The 20,862-nt window shown below is 32.5% G+C and overlaps 3 protein-coding genes and 1 long non-coding RNA gene across 9 annotated transcripts in view; 1 reads left to right on the top strand and 3 right to left on the bottom strand.

Moving 5' to 3' along the window:
- Window positions 1-7,246, top strand: part of LOC143901207 (uncharacterized) — a 13,325-nt gene extending 6,079 nt beyond the window's left edge. Inside the window, exons 2-6 of the long non-coding RNA XR_013258016.1 lie at window positions 1,070-1,327; window positions 2,723-2,837; window positions 3,648-3,799; window positions 6,776-6,863; window positions 6,942-7,246. This is a non-coding gene — a long non-coding RNA (uncharacterized LOC143901207). The remainder of the gene's footprint in view (window positions 1-1,069; window positions 1,328-2,722; window positions 2,838-3,647; window positions 3,800-6,775; window positions 6,864-6,941) is intronic.
- Window positions 277-2,815, bottom strand: LOC143901206 (uncharacterized). Its single transcript, XM_077413294.1, has 5 exons — window positions 2,672-2,815; window positions 2,084-2,203; window positions 1,847-1,964; window positions 1,046-1,307; window positions 277-547 (listed from the first exon to the last, which is right to left on the bottom strand). The coding sequence occupies exons 1-5, from the start codon at window positions 2,813-2,815 to the stop codon at window positions 397-399; spliced, it is 795 nt and encodes a 264-aa protein (XP_077269420.1). The 3' UTR covers window positions 277-396.
- On the bottom strand, window positions 2,726-9,218 carry LOC143901204 (uncharacterized). Of its 3 annotated transcripts, none has more exons than XM_077413288.1 (9): window positions 8,624-9,218; window positions 8,033-8,152; window positions 7,793-7,910; window positions 6,752-7,013; window positions 6,116-6,232; window positions 5,952-6,042; window positions 5,532-5,677; window positions 5,219-5,351; window positions 2,726-2,828 (listed from the first exon to the last, which is right to left on the bottom strand). In XM_077413288.1, exons 1-9 carry the CDS (start codon window positions 8,765-8,767, stop codon window positions 2,823-2,825), a joined length of 1,137 nt encoding a protein of 378 aa, XP_077269414.1. In that variant the 5' UTR covers window positions 8,768-9,218; the 3' UTR covers window positions 2,726-2,822. The 3 variants fall into 3 exon arrangements, with proteins under 3 accessions (XP_077269414.1, XP_077269413.1, XP_077269415.1); XM_077413287.1 differs by lacking the exon at window positions 2,726-2,828 and adding an exon at window positions 3,818-5,036; XM_077413289.1 differs by lacking the exons at window positions 2,726-2,828; window positions 6,752-7,013; window positions 7,793-7,910 and adding an exon at window positions 3,818-5,036 and having other exon boundaries at window positions 8,624-8,765.
- A 509-nt stretch (window positions 9,219-9,727) lies between these two features.
- Window positions 9,728-18,664, bottom strand: LOC143901200 (uncharacterized). Of its 4 annotated transcripts, XM_077413280.1 has the most exons (16): window positions 18,519-18,556; window positions 18,127-18,210; window positions 17,671-17,899; window positions 17,441-17,542; window positions 15,794-16,666; window positions 15,241-15,634; window positions 14,768-15,126; window positions 14,264-14,695; window positions 13,986-14,159; window positions 13,619-13,831; window positions 13,190-13,441; window positions 12,834-13,117; window positions 12,346-12,445; window positions 12,083-12,271; window positions 10,886-12,013; window positions 9,728-10,809 (listed from the first exon to the last, which is right to left on the bottom strand). In XM_077413280.1, exons 3-16 carry the CDS (start codon window positions 17,836-17,838, stop codon window positions 10,714-10,716), a joined length of 4,764 nt encoding a protein of 1,587 aa, XP_077269406.1. In that variant the 5' UTR covers window positions 17,839-17,899; window positions 18,127-18,210; window positions 18,519-18,556; the 3' UTR covers window positions 9,728-10,713. The 4 variants fall into 4 exon arrangements, with proteins under 4 accessions (XP_077269406.1, XP_077269405.1, XP_077269408.1 ...); XM_077413279.1 differs by lacking the exon at window positions 18,127-18,210 and having other exon boundaries at window positions 18,519-18,664; XM_077413282.1 differs by lacking the exons at window positions 17,441-17,542; window positions 17,671-17,899; window positions 18,127-18,210; window positions 18,519-18,556 and adding an exon at window positions 16,978-17,289 and having other exon boundaries at window positions 10,886-11,418; window positions 11,614-12,013.
- Between the last annotated feature and the right edge of the window lie 2,198 nt (window positions 18,665-20,862).

The following is a 20,862-nucleotide window of genomic DNA, read 5'->3' as shown; positions in this document are numbered from 1 at the left end:
AAATGACTAAAAAAATTTTTAAAATAATTTTAAAATTTGCATAAAAATGTTAAAGTCAAACAATTTTAAATTTAAATCATTGGATATTTTAATAGCATTAAAACAAAAATTTAGAACATTTTTTACAATTGTCATATTAAAATTCTTAATATAAGATATTGAAATTGTTATTAGTAAAAGAACAATAATACAATTATTAATATAACGCAATATAAAGAAATAACATTCAAATTATTAAATGTGAATTTATGAGTAAGAACAAAAACTTACTCGAAAAATATTTAGACTTAAAGTAAGCACTCCGACTGCGATTAAAAACATGAATGATATTTCAAATTTAGATTTTAGATAGTTAGAGAATCTTTAAAAACAAAAGTGTGTTATTGCAAGTATTATTCATATATTATATGTAGAACATGCAAATACCAACATCATAGCTTTTCGATGAATATCTACAGCACGAATTATGCCTTTATAAACCATAATCTCGTTCTGCATGTTAATATTCTTTGGTATATAAATCTGTATCGCTCTCTCAATACGGTAACTGTAAATATATAATTTAGTTACTAATAATTATGTAAAGTTTTATGGAAAAATAGGCAATAATTTAAAAAAAAACAACAGATTATGATATTGTTGAGTTAATATTAGTAAAAAATTTTTATACGAACATATTAAAGTTGCAATATTCGTAATATTATGTAAACCCTATTAAAAATTTTAAAATATAAAAAAAATATGATGTACTTTATTTTATTCGAAATTGCACTTTTAACGGAAAACTAAAAAGTAATTTAACACACTGTATTTTATAATTAAAAAATCAAGATTTTATTATTATTATTATTGCATATCAAAATTTTATCATTTTAATATGTCAATTATTTAGATTTCCTATATTTAGCTTTCTTCTATTTACAAAGTAAGACATAATATTTGTATTAAAAAAATGTTTCTCAAATGTGTGTGTGTGAATGTTAATGGAAAACGGAACTAATTCTTAAATTCAATTTCTCGGTTATTCTTAAATTCATTATCTTACCTAGCAATTTTAAACATTCCACAGGCATGTTGAAGATATGCAATTAGCATTGTTCCTGTCGCTGTCAATACGAAACATCCTATGATCATAGCTGCATTTATATGGAAGAGCGATAAGAAAAAATATCTTTCTTGATCGATAAAATATTCAGTGGAGATCTGCAGATTACGTGATCGAGATACATTTGCAGATAATATAATGTGTATAAAATCTGGCCATACTTGGGCACCCACAAAAATAAATAAACCAGCAACGATAATCACTAAATAACATTATAAGATGGTAATATAAGATATACTAACAACTTGAAAATTTTCCTTGTTATAATTATAAATATAACATCATAAAATATTTTATACACAAATCTTTTTATTTTAAACAAATAGGTGATATCTTTATTATACAAGTTACTATGTGTCTCTTCTTTATTGTCTTTGATGTCTTAAATTATTTTTATCTACGTAGCAAATAAAATATTTATTATTTTAACATTTGTTGCTCATTATAAAAAATTTTGAGAAGTATCATGCACTCTTATTCTACATTTTAGTGCAATGTCCATATATATGTATATTATTTTACCTCAATCATATTTCTTAAAATATAGAAACAAAGTTGAAGTTACTTTAAATACGAAAATTTTAGTGGCAAATTCTTTTATTTTTTCATCTTTGATGCATTTAAATTGAAGCGTTAAAGTGAATTTTGCATAACTCAAAACTAGATATTTCCCAAAAGTTTCAACAAGAAACTCAATAACAGATTTGAAATACAAAGAGTAAAAATCTAAAGATGTCTTACTTGTAAGACCAGCTGTATAATGTTTTGCGTTACTTGCATATCTTTCTACGATAGCAATTTCGTTATTGTCTCTTAAGTCATTGTAGATATGCTGAACTTGTTCCATTAAGTACCTTACCTATTCTTTCAATAAATGTTTATGCTACTTATTTTAATAAAACTTAAAAAAAATGTTAGGTATAAAATTTTAGATATTATTATATTTATTTGAACAAATATAGTTAAAAATCAACTTACCGTTTCATCATTGACATAAAAAGAATTGTATTTTATGACGAAGCTGCTGAAACCGAGTGCAGCAGATAGAATCTTTATGATAAATTCTGCAGTACATTTTGAAGTCAAAATTGTTGTAAGCTATAAGTAATAAATATCTTTAAGAATTACCATAAAAGAGCATTATTCCCAACTTCCACATATTGTAAATCATTCTTAGCTATCATTCTATACATGAAACAATTCTAAATAATTTATATAATTATTACTGTTATTTCATATTACTGTAATTGTGTCATAATAAACACATAACAGCGCAGAACATAATTGCATTATACATATACTGTACGCGTGCACAAATGTATGCGCAATTCATATAGATTTTATTATATAAGTAGAGAATGAGAGAATAATATTATTGACTATTTATTATATACCAGTTCTAAAATTTAAACTAAAATATTTTTTTAATTAAAATCCTCTATTGACACACTCTATAACTCAATTAACATTTTCAAGGATATATCATAGGTACAAATTGCTTCTATAGATGTGAAATGTGTGCAAAGATAATACAAGTACTTATCATTAAAATTAAAATTGCTATACCTGAAATATAACGCAAGATATAAGTATACTATAGACGCAGATTAATTGCAGTTGAACATATTTGGATTTTTCATACGGCCACAAACCAACTATCAGCAAAAGAATTCGGTTAAGACTGAAGTATTTATCCACAACATTGATCATCTCTCTGCTAGCACTGAAATAGGTATGACGGAGATGTAATGGACGAAGATTCGCTTATCCCTACCACATTCGGTTTTGTGGCCACTAAATATTCTCTCTTTTAGCATCAATTTTAATGTTTTACAATTTAAGCTATTTTCCGTAATTTAGTTAAATGGCTAAAAAAAAAAAAAAAATACAGTACGTAGAATATCGCTCTTACATCGGCATACAATTGCAATTTAACTATATCTTCGCGACGCGTTCGCGAATTAAGTAATCGATTCAACAGCCGAAAGAAATTCAACAGATGTTTCTTTCTCATAGAATGTCATTCATGAAAAAAGTTCTGCTGTGAAAGTTGTGCATGCGCATTAGTTATATTTCAAAGGTTCTTATCCACGCGTGCTTCATTTATCGTTATGTATATTCATATCTATATATATTTTATGAAAAGAAAAATTCTTCAAAAATATCTCGTTGATTAAATGACTACACCATTACAAATAGTAATGCACATGTGTGTAATATTGTTTTTAATATGTAACGTATAATTTTGCCTTATACACTTTTCTGTTTCTTTGTACTTTACCGGTTATCTGTTAAAGAAAATTGAAAATTAAAAAAATTTTAATACCTCTATATTATAAATGCATAAATATAAAAATTGATTGATATTTGATACAAATATCGATCATTATTATAATATTGTGTTGGTCGAGTTAATGCTCCCTGTGATGCCTTTTTTCTACTTTAACGTTCTATAATGTATGTTAATTTCATAATTTAACTTAATTGCAACGGCACGAAATACCAGTAAGATCAAAATATTTGTAACTTAATATTTTTGTAGGAAAAAAATTGCCGATTAAATAATCGATTCAACGTCGAAAGAAAAGAAAGAAAATTCAACAGATGTTTTCTGTTCGTGGAATATCATTCGTGACAGAAGTCATAAAGTGAAAGTTATGCAAACATGTTATGCACTTTTCAGCAGTACTGAAAGTAAGTATATGTTTCGTTTCAATATGTATGCACGCACACGTCACATATGGTCTGTCGAGGTAAAAATGTTTTCAAAGTATCACACCTACTATACAATAGTAAAATTATATAACATTTTTCATTGTAGAATTTATATATATATATATATATATATATATCCTATTTTTTACACATAATTCTTACGTTATTCTTGGTAAATTAAATAACATTTTATAAAATATAAAGGATTATAAATTTTAATATTAAACAAAGAATTAAGAAGTAGTGGCAGAACTTAAAATAATATCAATCCTCAGGAAAGAATGCTTAAACATAAAGTAATCAAATCATATATGCAGTTAGATTACATTAAAGTTTTGAAAGTGTGTGTGGTGTTTACGTATAGTATATTAAATATATAAAGAAGGACTATATAAATGTAAAATTATAAGTTTATTGCGTCATTTATTTTATTTATATCTTATTATATGTAAATATATATAAAGTGCGATGCAAATATTATACAGAATATTTCCTAAGTAAGTACAAAAAACTTCAAAAGGATATTCCATGACTTAGTTTAAAAAGAAATGGTCATAGATCATATTAAGTTTTTTAATAAAAAAATGCGGTACTACCACTGTTTTTTCCAAGTCCAACAATTTTTTTTAAATTTTCGAACTAAAACTTTACAAAAACTGCCTCTTACTTTTCTGAAACAATGTGCCGCTTTCGAGATAAGGTAAAAAAATAAAATTGAGAACTAAATACAATCGTGTGTAACAATACTGGTCAATATCGGTACTCGAATATTCATGATTCTTAATACATGTACGCATACCAAATTTGAATAAAATATCTTCAAACGTTTCCCAGATTTTAGAAATTTTAATATTTTTTTCATTACTTTGACCTGTATTATGAAAAAGAAGCAGTTTAGGGCATATGTTTGTAAAACCTTTTTCTCTTAAAATAAGCCGCGAAATAATTAAATTTTTTTGTACTTATACTTAACCTGTATATATTACTTAAAGCTTCTTACTCTTTCTCTCTCTCGTACATTAATTGTAAACGTTATTATAAAATCTTTCTCTTTTGACTCCTATTTGTTCTTCTTGCATGTTACGTACTGTATTCATTTTTTTTACACATAAGATATATTGCACGCTTTTGTCAACTTTCTACTATTATAATATTAATTATTATACTATCGCATTGAATACATGAGAGCAAAGTAAGATACGGCTGCATTGGTTAGCTGTAAAATATTATGTTTACTCTCATACAATGGTATCAAAATATGTTCAATTTATTATAACACAAAATTATTGTATATTGTATATAATATTATTGCTACTATATATATACATATATCATATATGAAATATTTGTACGTGGTAAATATTAGTATATAAAACGTATATATAAAATATGTTGTACCGTTGCGAAACATTCTATAGATGCTATGAATAATCCACCGACACACAGGCCAAAACTCTTATTGCCTCTTTGCAACAGAAGTAGTATTAATCTTTGTATGTGTAAAGGAGTTACGTACCACCGAACTTTGTATCTAAAAACAATAATAATATTAGAAATTTAAGAAAATCGAGTATATATACATGAAGTCTCTACATCATAAGTGTATCTTCATTAATATCTATACTGAATTAATATCTATACTGAATTATATATATCTCTTTTATGATGGTAATTAAATTTTAAATGTATACAAAGTAGATACATTACTTACGCAGTAACAAATACGTGGTTATTATGATCTGTAATTTGTTGTCCAATGAAATTGGCCAAAAACATATATATAAAGCACATAAGCGCAATTACAAGATTAACCAAAAATTCTTCAGAATTATATCCAAATAATACAATCTGAAAGACCTAGTACACACGAATATACTACTGAGATCAACTCCTAACAGAAACACAGTATATGTAGTTTGCTACAGAATTTGGTGTAGGATTTAATGACTATAAATTAATGTATTAAGTTTTTTAATACTTTTATAAATAAAGATTATAAATGTCAATCACACATAAGTATTGTATAATATTGTTAGAGGAAGATAATAATAAGATTTATTGTTAACATAAAACGGCATAAAAAAATGGCATGCATATTATTAAAAGCTTATAGATAAGAACAGAAACTTACTCGAAAACTATTTAGGCTTAAAGCGAGCACTCCGACAGCGATTAAGAACAGAAATGATATTTCAAATTTAGATATTAGATAGCTAGAGAATCTTTAAAAACAAAAATAAATTATTGCAAGAATTATTCATATATTATAGAATATATTATGTAGTAAATACCAACATCATAGCTTTTCGATGAATATCTACAGCATGAATTATGCCTTTATAAGCCAGAATCTCGTTCTGCACCTTAATATTTTTTGATATACAAATTTGTATTGCTCTCTCAATACGATAACTGTAAATAATGTAATTAAATATTTATAATTATATAAAGTTTTATACAAAAATAAGCAATAATTCAACGAAATAACAAATCTTGATTTTGTTGAGTCAGTATTAGCCCAAAATATTTATATGAACGTTTACGATAAAATTGCAACACTCGTAATATTATTAAACTCTTCTAAAATTTTTGACACAGAGATATAAAAATTAAATATGATATTTTTTACTTTTATTTATTCTTTTTACTTTATTTCGTTTGATTTAAATTTCCACTTTCAAGTAAAATTAAAAAGTAATTTTACGTACACTGTACTTTATATTAACAAATCATACATATATTAAGAATTTATTATTTTAATAAATGTATTAATATTTTAATATGTCAGTTATTTAGCATTCTCATATATCTTGCAAAGTAAGACATAATATTTGTATTAAAAAAAAATGTTTCCAAAGTGTGAATGTTAATAGGAAACGGAACTAATCCCTAATTTAAATATGCCGGTTATTCTAAAGTTTATTATTTTACCTAGCAATTTCAAACATTCCGCAGGCATGTTGAAGATATGCAATCAGCATTGAACCTGTTGATATCACTACGAAACATCCTATCACCATAGTTGCATTTATATGAAAAAGCGGTAAGTAGAAATATTTTTTTTGATCGATAAAATATTCCACGGTAATTGACGAATGATGTGATCGAGATGTGTTTGCAGGTAATATAATATGTGTAAAGTTTGGCCATAATTGGATACTCACGAAAATAAATAAACCAAATAGAAAAACCACTAAAAAAGCATCCTACTATTATATAAAATATAGTAATATATAATATATAATATAATATATGTAATATATAATGTAATTTTTTGTTGTTTATAAAATTTGGATTTGCAATTAATATCGCATCATAAAATGTTTTATACGTAAATATCTGTACTGCATATAAAAATATAATAATTTCTGTTATACAAGTTACTCTCTATGTTTCGTCTCTTATTGTCATCAATGTCTTAAATTATATATTTATCTATATATACTTAATAAATATAAAATTTATTATTTTAATATCATGTCTGTTGCTCATTATAAAAAATTATAAAGTGTATCGTGCACTGTTATTTCACATTTCAGTGCAATGCCTATATATATTGTATATATATTATTTCACCTCTCAGTCATATTTCTTATAACATTAGATTTGGAACAAAGTACAAACTGTATAAAGTTAAAGTTACTTTATATGCATATTATATATACATAGTAATTATATATATATATATATATATACATATATATATATATATAATATTGAGCTACAAAAAGATCTAAGCTCGGACCGAATGTGGCGCGTTATTCGTATTTAAAGTTATTTTAAATACAAGAGCTTCTGAAAAAGAATTTCCTTATTTCTTCATCTTTGATACATTTAAATCCAAACATTAATGTGACTTTTTGCATTACTTGAAACTATATATCTTAATAAAAGTTTCAACAGGAGGTTTGAATAATAACCCGATAGCAGGTTTGAAATACAAGAAAAAATAGAAATCCAAAGATGTCTTACTTGTAAGACCAGTTGTATAATGTTTCGCAATACTTCCATATTTTTCTACGATAGCAATTTCGTTATTGTCTCTTAAATCGTTATAGATACGCTGAACTTGTTCCATTAAAAACTTTACCTATTCTTTCAATAAACGTTTATGCCACTTATTTTAATAAAATTTCAAAAGAGTTGTTAGATATTAAATTTTAGATATTATGATATTTATTTGAACAAATATATAGTAAATAATTAACTTACCGTTTTACTATTAACATAAAAAGCATTATATTTTATGAGTAGGCCACTGGAACCGAGAGAGGGAGATAAAATCTTTATGATGAATTCTGCAGTACATTTTGAAGTTAACATTGTTGTGAGCTATAAGTAATAAATTTCTTTAAGAAATTAGAAATTAAAAATTCGAATAAAAGAGCATTCTTATTTTTAACTTCCAGCACATATTACAAGAGATTTTTAGTTATTATTTTATATATGAAACAATTCTTAATAAAATATTTATAATTTTTTAATATTATTATAGTTGTAATTGACATTTAATATATTGAAACGTAATTGCATTATGTACACAAGTGCATAAATGTGTATGTGTATTCACACAGATTTTCTTATATGAATAGAGAATAAGAGAATAATATTATTGACTATTTATTATATACCAGTTTTAAAATTTAAACTAAAATATTTTTTTGTTAAAATCCTCTATTGACACACTCTATAACTCAATTAACATTTTCAAGGATATATCATAGGTACAAATTGCTTCTATAGATGTGAGATGTGTGTCCAAGATAACACATATAAGTATCATTAAAATTAAAATTGCTATACCTGAAATATAATGCCAGATATAAGTATACTATAGACGCAGATTAATTGCAGTTGAACATATTTAGATTTTTCATACGGCCACAAACCAACTATCAGCAAAAGAATTCGATTAAGACTGAAGTATTTATCCACAACATTGATCATCTCTCTGCTAGCACTGAAATAGGTATGACGGGGATGATGTAATGGACGAAGATTCGCTTATCCCTACCACATTCGGTTTGCCCATTAAATATTCTCTCTTCTAGCATCAATTTTAATGTTTTATAATTTAAGCTATTTTCCGTAATTTACCCTAAAGGCTTAAAAAAATTCAATACGTAGAATATCGCTCTTACATCGACACGCAATTGCAATTTAATACTTATATATTCGCGATGAGCTCGGCAATTGAGTAATCGATTCAAGAACCGAAAGAAATTCAACAGATGTTTCTTTCTCATAGAACATTCATAAGGAAAATTCTGCTGTAAAGCTTCTGCCAGCGCACTAGTCGTATTTCGGCGATTCTTATCCACGTGCTTCATTATGTATATCAGTATACATATATGAAGATACACGGCAGTGTCTCGCGCAGTGTCTCAAGTATGCGCTCGCGACAGAGGCAACGAGACAGAAAATGTATCTACATCCGAATCACGTCGAATTAAACGGAAAGGTACGACTGTCATATCTAAAAAACGGCTAAGCAGATGAAATTTTTAATAAGTTTAATCGATTGCTTGGCGTCATACTATATAATAAAAGTGTCTTTATTTTTCTCTACATTATATATAATATTAAGAAAGATTTTTTAAATACATGTGCATATGGTAAAGTCGGTATGTGGTAATTTATATTCAAACATTATCATATATAATTCATGACAGAGAAAATTCTCCAAAAATATCTCGTGTACTACACAACTGCGAATTATAATCCACACATAATATTATTGTTGATATATGTATAACACATAATTTTTGCCATTTTTCTATTTTTTATACTTTGCTGATTATTTAAAAAAGCTAAAAATTAAAAAATATCTTAGCAAGTATAAACGCAAAAATATAAAAATTAAGAAATATTTATCGTTATTATCATATTCTGTTGGTCGAGAGTAAATGTTCCCTTATAACTTTTCTTTTTTGCATATATTAACGTTTTATAATTTAATTTAATTCTAATTGATTTAGCTTAATTGTAACGGCGCGAAATAACAGTGAGATCAAAATATTTGTAATTTAACTTTTTTGTGGGAAAGTAATTGCCGCTTAAATAATCGATTCAACGTCGAAAGAAAAAGAAAGGAAATTCAACAGATGTTTTCTGTTCATGGAATATCATTCGCGAGACAAGTCACAAAGTGAAAGTTTTGCAAACATATTATGCGCTTTTCAGCTGTGCTTGTCCATATGTTTCGTTTCAATATGCACATGTTGTATATAGTCTGCCGCGATAAAAATGTTTTAAAAATATCATACATACAGTAATGTAATTATGTAACATTATTTTACACAGTATAATTTACGTTCCTATTTTTTTACATATATAATTTTTACGTGATTTTTACTAAATTAAATAAAATTTTATAAAACGAAATTGTACGTCTCTTTTGATCTAATTTTATTAATATTTTTTTTTTAGATGTAACATTACAATGGGTCGTCTTGTATAAATTATTGTTCATGGAAAAATTGTTTTTATATTTGTTAAATGGGAAAATTTTTCGGATTTTCTTTATTAATTATATCATATACGCGAGGTACAAAATATAATCTAACAGAAAAATTACGCCAATTTTTATTTGGAAACAAGAAGAAAACTGCGTTGTATAGTATTTATAATATAAAATTAAGGTATAGATAAATAATAAGTCTTTATTAAAATTAAATTTGAAGGTATATCGAGAGAAAAGATCAATATAGGATCACAGCTTAATACAGCTCATTTTATAATTAGCTGTATTAATATTACGATAAATGAATTTTAACATCCGGGACAACATCGCAAATAAAATACATATTGCAGAGAGGATATTATAGTTTTGTTTGAAGGATGAAGATAAATATTAACTAATTTTCTTTTGTGAGTAAAGAATTATAGGCGCTTCATGGCACATTTGCACTTGACGTGTCATTTTTTGCTGTGCTCGAGCTTTCGCTTTCGGTATTCTTGCTATTCTCAGCGGATGATGATTCAGGTACCTACGAGAGAAATTAAAATATTAGACAATATATAAATCAATGATAATTTATCTATAAAATTATCACGTGCTTTTACCTGACGAGGTAGATTGGGCAGGGTAGATGGCAGCCTACAGTTGGGTAAAACATCTGGCATGGGCGGAGGAACCGGTGGTTCACCGTAAGCTTCATGAAGCTCCTCCAGTCTTATGCAGAGAGCGGTACCACGTTTGCTCGTAGCGTTCATTTTTTTCATAAGCCAATCGGCCTGCTCCTCCAAACGTTTTAATCGATCGGCACGTGTAGCTAAAACTTCCTCAGGAGTTTGGGATTTAGTCGATGTGATTTCTGTTTGCGAGTTTGTCGCGCTTTCCCGCAACTCGTCTCTAGATGCCGATCTGAACGAAGGCATAGGACTGACGTCGGCCGTAGGAAATTCTCGAACCGTGTCCAAACTCGAAGAGGAATCCACGGAGACATTGTCGAAATCTGCGACGTTATCTACTGGTTTGGAAGATCGTTGATCCCTATCTTCTATCGACTCCTCTTCGTGACTAAATGACACTGTCGACGAGCAGGTGGTACAGTTATCCGTAAAATTGTCCACTTCTGTCGCGGCTGCGCCGAACACTGGAGCAAGAAAACGATTAGACGGACCTACGATCAAGGGATTGCTGAACTGCACGCTTTTTGACGAGGGTAATGCAGTAGATGCAGGAAGAGGTCCGATGGAAAAGACAGACATCGTGCCGATTGTATTCACAACAGTAGCGATGGGTGCAGAAACGGGCGATGATGGAACACTTTCGGATTTTATTTTCTCACCGTCATCGTGGTGCAGCTCTGACAAATTTCTGATCACGGTTGACGATGATTCGGGCAATTCGCCATTATCTACCGCCGAAGATAGGTCGATACTCGTAGCTGTTCGTTTCAGTGTCTTCACAGTGGGTGATGAACACTGAGATTCAGTAGCCGGTGTCCAAGATTGCGGATTTCTGTCGCAGAAATCCGTTTCGGAAGTTGTCATTCGATCAGTTTTTGTATCGCTGGTTTCAGAAATTAGATTGTCGCACGAATCTTTGAAGGGTGTCGTTATTCTCTCCCGTGAAGTCGAAACATTCTCGTCTGATTCTCCATCGTCAATTTTTATAAGATCTTGTATAACATTGGTGAGAGCTTGATCCAAAGGATCCAGAATCTCTTGCGTATCTTCCACAATGCGCTGTTCAAAATTATATCGATTAGTCATCAATAAAATATTCTAAATACTATTTCCTGCGATTTCGCTTACATCAACTTCCGTCGCGTTAATAAGTTCTGAATCAATATGTGCGATTTCTGCCTCGTCCAATTCCGCCTCGGTCTCCGGAGTCGGCGTGCGTTGTTCTAAAGTCACCGAGGAACCAGTCTTCGACTCTGATAGCTCAGTATCTGTCGGCTGTTCGGATTCTGTGTCCGGTGTCGGTGCTCTAGGACTCTCCTATATTATTAGTTCAAGACACATTTTTTTAAAAATAAAAATTACAAAAATTTAAAGAAATAATTAGTAAAAACCTTTCGTGTTCGTCGGCGAGGACCATGTCTGATTCGTCCCTCAATCGCTTCTTCTTCGTCGGTGTCATCACCTCTCTCGTCGCTGAAGCCGCTTTCAGCGCTACATGGAATAATTGAAATATGAGTCGGCAATTGCAGAACAATTTTCGTATAATAAATAATAAAACATAATAGTTATAAAAATCTCTGCAATACTATAATGCAAGCAATAGAAACATTAAAAGATATCTTAAATAGTTTTAATACAATCTAGTTGTAATCTGTTGGAAAAAAAAAACAGATTTGATACTCGTAGTTTCTAATAACCAATTATAAAATTTATAAATATTAATTAAAATATAAATAATATTTTTATAAAATCTACTTTCGTAAAAAAAAAATAAAACTTAAGTTTGTAATATCTTCAATTCTCGTTATTTAGAGATATTTCAGTATTAAGTTAAAACACACACACAGTGACATTTATGAAAAAAACGTGAATAAGAAACCTATTGAAAGAATCGTGGGCAGCTAAAGCTTTCCGTGCAGCAAACTCGCGACGCAGGTTTCTCCATTCCCGTTCGGTATTCGTGTTCTTTTGTCTGGCCGATTCCCACTTCTCTCTGCAGTATTCCAACTCCTGCTTCAATTCCTGCAACATTTTCCTCTTCTCTTGCAGTTCGTATCTTAATATCTCCTCGTGTGTGTGCAACTGCTGATGCTGCGCCTGCATCCGGCCAACGATATTCCATGTTTTCGCCAACTCGACCGACACCATAGAGAGTCTCTTCTCCTAGATATTGAAACAAATAATGATAAATTTCTATTGTATCATTTATACTTGAATGCTTAGAAGACCATTTACCTGTTCGCCTAGTTTACTTTCCAAATGAGTGTTCAACTGCTTCATGCGATTCATCTCCTTCTCCAAATGCTTCTTCTCGAGAATCAGTTCCTTCAAACGAATATAAGTTTTGCTGACGGATATTACCAATGTTGGGCCGGCCGGAGTATCCACAGACTTGTAACAGCTGTTCGGATCCGAACAGGACGCAACGGAAACGCTCGGAGAGGTCACCGCGTGACAACTAAGTAGTTCCAATAAAACGCGCCACACCTACAACGTAATTTCACAATTACTTTAACGATGTCGACTTGTGTATTAAAACGAGAGCACATAATCGTATAATTGTCAGTATTACTGTGACGTATATTTAAATTAACATTCAAAAATGCATGAATTATATTATAAAAATTAATATATGTATATATTCTTTTTTATGAATATATTGACCTTGGGTAAATTATGGGCGATATCTTCTTCTTGCAGATCATCTTCCTTCCTGTCAACTTCGCCGACATTTTCTACACTACTCTCTTCACTCGTGTGTTTCTGAGATGCTTTACCGCCTTCGACTTGCTCAATCAAATCCAAAAGAAGTTTAGGAAGAGCCGCTGCTTCGGTACTTTCTTCCCTGGCTATGTCACTTATAAGATCGTGATTCTCCTGCAGCGTTAAAATCAAATTAATTATTATTTTCGTTCTTTTTATTTATATATTTTCTTTTATAAAACTTGTAACTTTTTTATAAATGTTAAAATATTAATTATTTTTAGTAATAAACTATAAATATGTATATAATGAATCAACAACACGATACCTGTAGCAACTGAGTTAAACGATCAAGGTCCATGTCCGCAGAAGAAGCTCCGAGCAGCATCTGCGTAAATAATCCATTAATGAGAGACATTTGATTCTGCAGATCTCTGCAATCCGCCTTGGTTAATCCCAATTGCGATTCCAAGTTTGTTATTTCTGAGTCTTGAGCGTCGACCTGGCGTGCGTAACATAACATAAGAATCTCAAACTCCAACAATCATTAAAAAAAAAAAAAAAAAAAAAAAAAAAAAAAAAAATCGAACGGTAACACTTCGATACCTTGTCTTCAGCTTTTTTAAGCTCCTCCTCCAAGTTCTCCGATTTCTTCAAAGTGTATTCCAGTTTCTGTTTCACATCCGTCAGCTCCTTGGTCGCGGAATCTTTCAACTCGGTCAAGATCCTCAGCCTCTCGTTGTAGAGGCTTTTCAGCGCGTTTATATTCTCCAGCTGTCGGTCGCATTCGACTCCCACGTCATCTTGGACTTCCAGGAAACTTCTGTCGCCCAATCTGACCAACAGTTGAGCCAGATAATTCTTCAGCTCATTGGTCTGACGTTCTCGTGCAATGAGAGACACGCGTGCCTTGCTGGTCACTTCCGTCAAGCAGCGAATGCGTTGTCGGTGACGTTCTGGATCGGACTCCAGGTGGTAACGAAGGTCGTCCACCTTCTCAATTTGGTATCGCACGTCATTCCTCAACTCATCGGACACCTGAAACAAGCCTGCACCTGTGTACTCATTCACTGATTTCGATTGCAAATAAAAATGTATGACCAACAATACCTTTAGGATGCGCGTCAATCGTTGCGCTTCCACGCGTTTCAACGCTTTCTCGTTTTCATCTGCGTGCTTGTGCTCCTCTCGTTCTTTCATCGTAGCCTTTGCAAAATGGCGATTCGCAAGATCGAGATCTTGCGGATTGCTATGAGCGGAACGTAACTGAGCCAACATGCTCGACGTTTCGGAATGAGCTTCCTTCTCAGCGTCCAATTCTCTTCTAAGTCTTTCCATCTCGGACGAGACCGCCGCGATGGCTCTATGTCTAGCTTCCCTCTTCATGATTAGTTCCTTTCTAAATTCGTCCATACTGGCAGCGACACAATTTGGATTCGACGCACTTTCCGGTATGTCGTCTATTGAATCTATAGCATATAAACGCTTGATATTATTTTGTAAGTTAAAACACGATTCACTTATACAACGTTATTCTATTAGAATAATATAATAGAAGCTCTTATAGACAATATAAAATATACCAATATCATCTCTCGAAACAACATCATCTTCGTTCCTTCTTTCAGTCTTCATAGTCTCCTTCAGTCTTTGAATCTCCCGCGAAGCGTCTTTAAGAGCCTTAATCTGCTTTATTTTGTCCGAGACTTCTTCGGACAATTGTGCCCGCAATTCTGATATCTCTTGGCTTTCCGCGTTCTTAATCCGTTCAGTCTCGAGCAATGATTTTTGCAAATTTTGTTCCAAAATTGAAATTTTCGCGTCGGCAGTGTCTTTTTCCGACTGAAAGACATCGACCTCTTTCAGCAATCTTTCGACCTCTTTCTTAGCGCAATCCAAGTGTTTCGTCAGTTCGTCGTATTGTTGTTTGCGTTCATACAAATTAGCTTCCACCGTTGCATATCGCGTTCTCAGTTCCTAAATTAAAAAAAAAGACAATGTTTATTATAGAATGTTTTAATGTACGTTGGCGCTAAACTGATCGCAACGAGAAATTATGCAAATGACCGAGACTCTTGATTTCTTCCTGCAAGCCCTAGAATCTGAAGAATCTGAAGGTTTAGAATATTACCATACCTCATAATCTATTCCTAATTTTTCCGCTAAATTTTTCTGATCCGTCAGACTGCGCAGCAGTCTTTCGTTCGCGCTTTGAAATTCCAGTCGATCCGCTTTCAATCTCTCAATTTCTTCCGACAGTTTGAATATTTCTCCGCTCCCTGAATTTTTCATCGAATCTTGTTCGTCATCTCTCAACCTTGCGCGTCTTCTGCGCACTTTATTTAAATCTACATTCACGGAACACGAGTTTTCGTCTAATCTAGGAATATTCGTCTGGGAATCATCGGAATAAGCACTACAGCATATTTGACCATTCGTTTCCTTCCTGATCGTGCCACAATCGTCAGGTACTTCACTAATACCATCAATCACGGAGTGATTCGTTCGTCGCTCCGTCGATTCGCAACGCAATTCCGCGGATCTCGAACAGGAATTCTCGTCCTTCGTATCTCGCGTCTTCAGAGAATTCTCCGACGTTTCCGTTCTGGAGCATAATTTGCTGTCTTCTTGCAAGCCTCGTTGTTTGCACTGTTCAAAATTGCACGCAGACAGCAATTTTTCTAGTTTAACGACACGCTGCTCCAGTCTTCGTATTTCTTCCTTTTGTTCGTCTTCATCCTGCAGACTTTTCAGAGGAACATCCTCGCATATTTCCCGATTCTCCGTCGAAATTATCTGCTTCCGATTTTCTCTATCCTTCGACAACTCCAAATATAACGCTTCCGTACGCGCTATCGCTGCACTATGCGCATTAGCTAATTGATGATTGGCCATAGCCAGCTGCGAGATGATTCGCGAAAGCTCGACGATTTCATTATTCCGTTGACACATTAGGGGATCGTGACTATCGGCAGACTGCCAGCCTGTCATTTTCGTGGCGCACGTTAACTGCAAACATAAATAAGCGGACTGTAATTTCGGATCCTAGTTCGTTAAAAACTTAAGACGCAATCTTTAATTGTACCGAAATGTCCCTTTTTTTATGAAACTTGATTGATATCGATCAAGATATGCATGAACAATGACAATTTTAAAAATTTATCTTGTGAAATTTAACATGTGTGACGATGAATCACGCAATTTCAAACAAAGAAGATAAAGGAAACAAAGACATTTTCTCTTTTTTCTTTTGTAAAACGTTAATACGCGATTAAAAAGTGTCTCGCGCAAATTTACAGTTTTCGGAATAAAAATTTCACCGGCTTTCGAGAGATAATGATCCGCCCTCGACGATTCGCAATAGTACACTGGGATAGAACGCAACGTTTCCGCAAACCGACCGAGAATAAGCACGTGATCGCGACCGATGACTGTGGAGACGACTTTTCGTGACTGTGAGTCAGTGTGTTCTCTGAAAACACGAATTGGAGAGAAGCCAGCTTCTTGGCCAACAGAAGAACCGGCTTCTGCAGGATAAAACAGCGTGATTTTTGTCCAGAAAATCGCAGGTGCAACTCGACGATGGCAATGCCCGAGTTTAATTTAGCTACACCCATACAAGCAGCATGACAGTCGAGATGAATATCGGTAGCATATAAATTTCGCCATCGCTCGCGGAAAAGTGTACTCGCCAAGTTCGTTGTTTAAATAACATGCAACAATGAACTAAGAATTTAATATAACAAAGCAAAGAAGAGAAAAGAAGAACAAACAACGATTTACCAGAGTCTCATGTTTGGGAGGCAGCATACTCGATAGGCTGGGTGCCGTTGGCTTCTGATCCCAGAATTCGCCAGTCCTCAAGGTCGCGTAGGGGCTCGGACCCTGTGTGCCAAAGTATCAAATAAATTCGAAATTTCTGTCTCTCTCTCTCTCTCTCTCTCTCTCTCTCTCTCTCTCTCTCTCTCTCTCTCTCTCTCTCTCTTCAAATACATATTTGGTTAGCGACGTACTTGTAACTGTGGGTGATCCTCCTTCTTATAGATACTCGTTCCGACATACGTTCTTTGTCTTCGGTCGTTCGTGGGGCAATCTTCCGGATGCGAAGGTATTTCTGCCTCATGTTCGCTCGCATCAGAGATCAAAGCCGGTGGACCACTACTGCTACTTGAGACTCCCATTATTTAAATTTTTCACTTACCGGAGTGAAAAGTATATGGATTTTTCGATTATTTTCCTTAGCTGTAAAAAATTTTGCTGAATATCCAATTCGGTAGCATAATGTTCCTTATTTTGCCTAAAGTATAATGATGAGATAGATCATCTTTTCCTAATGTAAATAATACAAATACGGAAATACATACAATCTTGCCTTTTGATTTTAAACTCTGAACTTGTAATTTAACATATCAAGATGTTTCTAAACTGTCAAAATTGCATACTTATCAAATCGTAGATGGTATAGTTACCGAAAGAAGAAGTTTGGATTGTGCAAGCTTTTATTTTTAGAAACTAGTTCGATCTAGATTGTATCCCGACTCTCACTTTAAAAACTAAGTAGGATAAAAAACCTAGATTAGCAGGGTAAAAATAGAAATACATTCGATTTAACGCTTTTAATTACAACGCGAAAATAACAAATAACCGTTTAATGGAAGCAAGTGCAACATATTATAGCTTAATACGCTTATACATATCACGGAAAGATATGCGTAGAGACTTTAATATAGGTATTAAATAAAACAAACTAGATGTTATCATGTATAACAGCGAAGATTCGGGATTCCGTTTTCAGGATGGCAGCCGCACAAGCAAGAGTTTTCGGATACAGCGATTCAGAATCCAAGTAAAAGTCGCTCACCAATAGTCAATCGTGAAATTCGTTCGTGGCTTCGGTTTCTCCAAGGGTCAACGACGACTCTGTCTAACTACTGTCGTCGTTGCTAGCGGGCACCGACTCGCATCTCTAAAAATACCATTTCGAAAGACCGCCTGCGCAAAGTCGACGATATACGTCTTCGCATCAAATTCGTGCGCAGAAGCGTTGCTTTAGACTACCGCGCCTATTTCACATCCTATCTAGGAAGCCATCCATTAATCACGAGAAAACAAATCCAAGTCAAGAGAGATTTTCCGAAAATGGCTGTTGCATTTTATATCTTTATAAGGGGATGCTATTTTACGTAACAAGCACCAAAGAACTTCAGTCTTTTATTCTAACACACACACACACAAAATATGTAAAATATTTAAAAAATAATTCAAGGCCTAAAAGAAAGAGAAATTAATTTTGTTATTTGTTCTCAGTAATAAAATGCAAGAGAGTAATTCGTTGAATTACCAGCGTTATAAATTCTTATTATTTATTTCACGTCGTCTGAGAAAGACGTTTCAAACTATTATTAACCGGTTATTGCGATAAATACCACATGCCTCAGTGGTCGAATTGGTACGACACCCTTCACGGAATGAGGGAAGTTCCAGGTTCAAATCCTGGCTGAGGTAATATTTTTCGCAATAAATTCTTTACACTTTTTAAATAATTAAATCGTGTCAATTTAATTGTGGGGAGGGAAGGGTTTTTTAATGTTCCAACGATAACTGTGTTTTAAGTCCGGCTGTGATCGGCGCGCAGTAAAAAGTTGGAATATCAATGTATTATTAATAATACATATATATACGGAAAAATTAATATTGAGCTGCCTAAGATCTAAGCTTGAACCGAAAACGGCTTGTATCTTATTCGATCGTGTTATAAATTCTACTTTGAGATACAGCACTCACAGTTAATAGAATAAACAACTATTTTAAGGTGCTTTCAAGTCTTCAGACAGTAGATGCACTCGGGAAAACGTAAACGTCCTAACAATAGCCCCGCACGTATTCTATATTTAGGTAGTTTTTCGAACTGTTCGTCATCGCTATAGCAGCACTCATTTTAAAAGAAAAATCGACTTATTCTCCTCCATTTTTCATTTACAACATTGCCTTGTATACTCAACGTTATAATTAAAAGCGCTTAATCAAATATATTTTTAATTTTATTTTATTTTTTCTATCGTACTTCATCTTTTTAAAGAGACTCGAATTACGATTTAAATCAAACTAGTTTCCAAAAATAAAAGCTGACACAACTCCTTTTTCTTGTAGGAAATCTACATTTATATATTGATATGCATTCAATTTTAACAGTTTAAAATATATCAGATGTAAGTTGCATTCAATATTGACATATCGAGGAAATAATGGGAACAATTTTAATTTTTATAACAAAATAAATTTTAGTCTTTTCTCTATTCCTCATTTTTCAAACAGATCTTTTTTTAAAGATCAGAAATAAAATCTAGGCGAAATAATAAATATAGCGTGAAATAATTGGTGTGAGTAATATGCGAGGAAGCATTACATTTATTTAAAACAACGAAGGTGAATGCGGAAATAAATGGCCTCGCTCTAACAAATGATCAACAGCAGGTAAAGTAATGCTCCATAACATCTGTCGGACTTGGACACGTCGTATACCCGTAGATAAAAGCTATACCTTCCACATATTTTGCGATTAAATTCTGTCGAGAGAAGTTTCGCTGAAACATTTGGTATTTTATCGGTAAATTATGGACTTCACCGCGGAGTTACCGAAAAGCGAAGGTGTATCTAGATAACGCATCGTAAAGAGATCGTTACAAACGTTGTCCCCGACATCTCCTTATTTCGCTCTTCCCGACGTACATCTCGGGTCACGAATAAAAAACAAAAAAAAAAAAATTTATTAAAAAATTCATAGCCTCGTACGCTTTAATAATAAATTCCGTATACGACAGGGCGTGCGGTTTTCGCGAATAATTTCAGTCGCGAGTCATACATGCAGTCGCTATATGTATCATTTCGCATCCAAAGCTGTGCACCTCCATGATTATAACGTGTGGTGCTTATAGAGTGTTGCATTACAGGTGTAATCCAAGCGCCTTGTTGTGACACACTTTTCTTATCCTGTAATATTCCTGAAACATTTATAATGTCTAGATACCTCGCGTTCGACCCGGCGGAATTACTTAACTCCAAGTGCGAACGCATATACACACATTACACCACGGCATATGCCGCCGCTCCGCTCCGATATGTGGAGGAGCACACGCTCGCGCGTGCGCTCGCGCGCGCACGCTCCGGTGCCGCACTGCCGCCAGCCGTCTACCGATCGGCTTGGC

This window comes from Temnothorax americanus, unplaced genomic scaffold, assembly GCF_048541705.1.
Source record: "Temnothorax americanus isolate GAGA-0224 unplaced genomic scaffold, ASM4854170v1 Scaffold32, whole genome shotgun sequence".
Lineage (NCBI taxonomy): Eukaryota > Metazoa > Arthropoda > Insecta > Hymenoptera > Formicidae > Temnothorax > Temnothorax americanus.
Note: the sequence above shows the minus strand (reverse complement) of the source record. Positions and strands in the feature narration are given on the sequence as shown.

Bases quoted from the DNA above. Each gene is read 5' to 3' on its own strand.
- LOC143901204 (XM_077413287.1), bottom strand. From the start codon at position 8,767: ATGATCAATGTTGTGGATAAATACTTCAGTCTTAATCGAATTCTTTTG. The intron at 7,911-8,032 runs GTAAGTTAATTA...TTGAAAGAATAG, and splicing joins TTTATGTTAATAGTAAAACG to GTAAAGTTTTTAATGGAACA. The intron at 5,352-5,531 runs GTAAGTAATGTA...TATTGTTTTTAG, and splicing joins AACCACGTATTTGTTACTGC to ATACAAAGTTCGGTGGTACG.
- LOC143901206 (XM_077413294.1), bottom strand. From the start codon at position 2,815: ATGATCAATGTTGTGGATAAATACTTCAGTCTTAACCGAATTCTTTTG. The intron at 2,204-2,671 runs GTATAGCAATTT...TATTACTTATAG, and splicing joins TATCTTGCGTTATATTTCAG to CTTACAACAATTTTGACTTC. The intron at 1,965-2,083 runs GTAAGTTGATTT...TTGAAAGAATAG, and splicing joins TTTATGTCAATGATGAAACG to GTAAGGTACTTAATGGAACA.
- LOC143901200 (XM_077413278.1), bottom strand. From the start codon at position 17,274: ATGGGTGTAGCTAAATTAAACTCGGGCATTGCCATCGTCGAGTTGCAC. The intron at 15,127-15,240 runs GTATATTTTATA...TATATGCTATAG, and splicing joins TGTTTCGAGAGATGATATTG to ATTCAATAGACGACATACCG. The intron at 10,810-10,885 runs GTAAAAGCACGT...TTTCTCTCGTAG, and splicing joins TGCCCAATCTACCTCGTCAG to GTACCTGAATCATCATCCGC.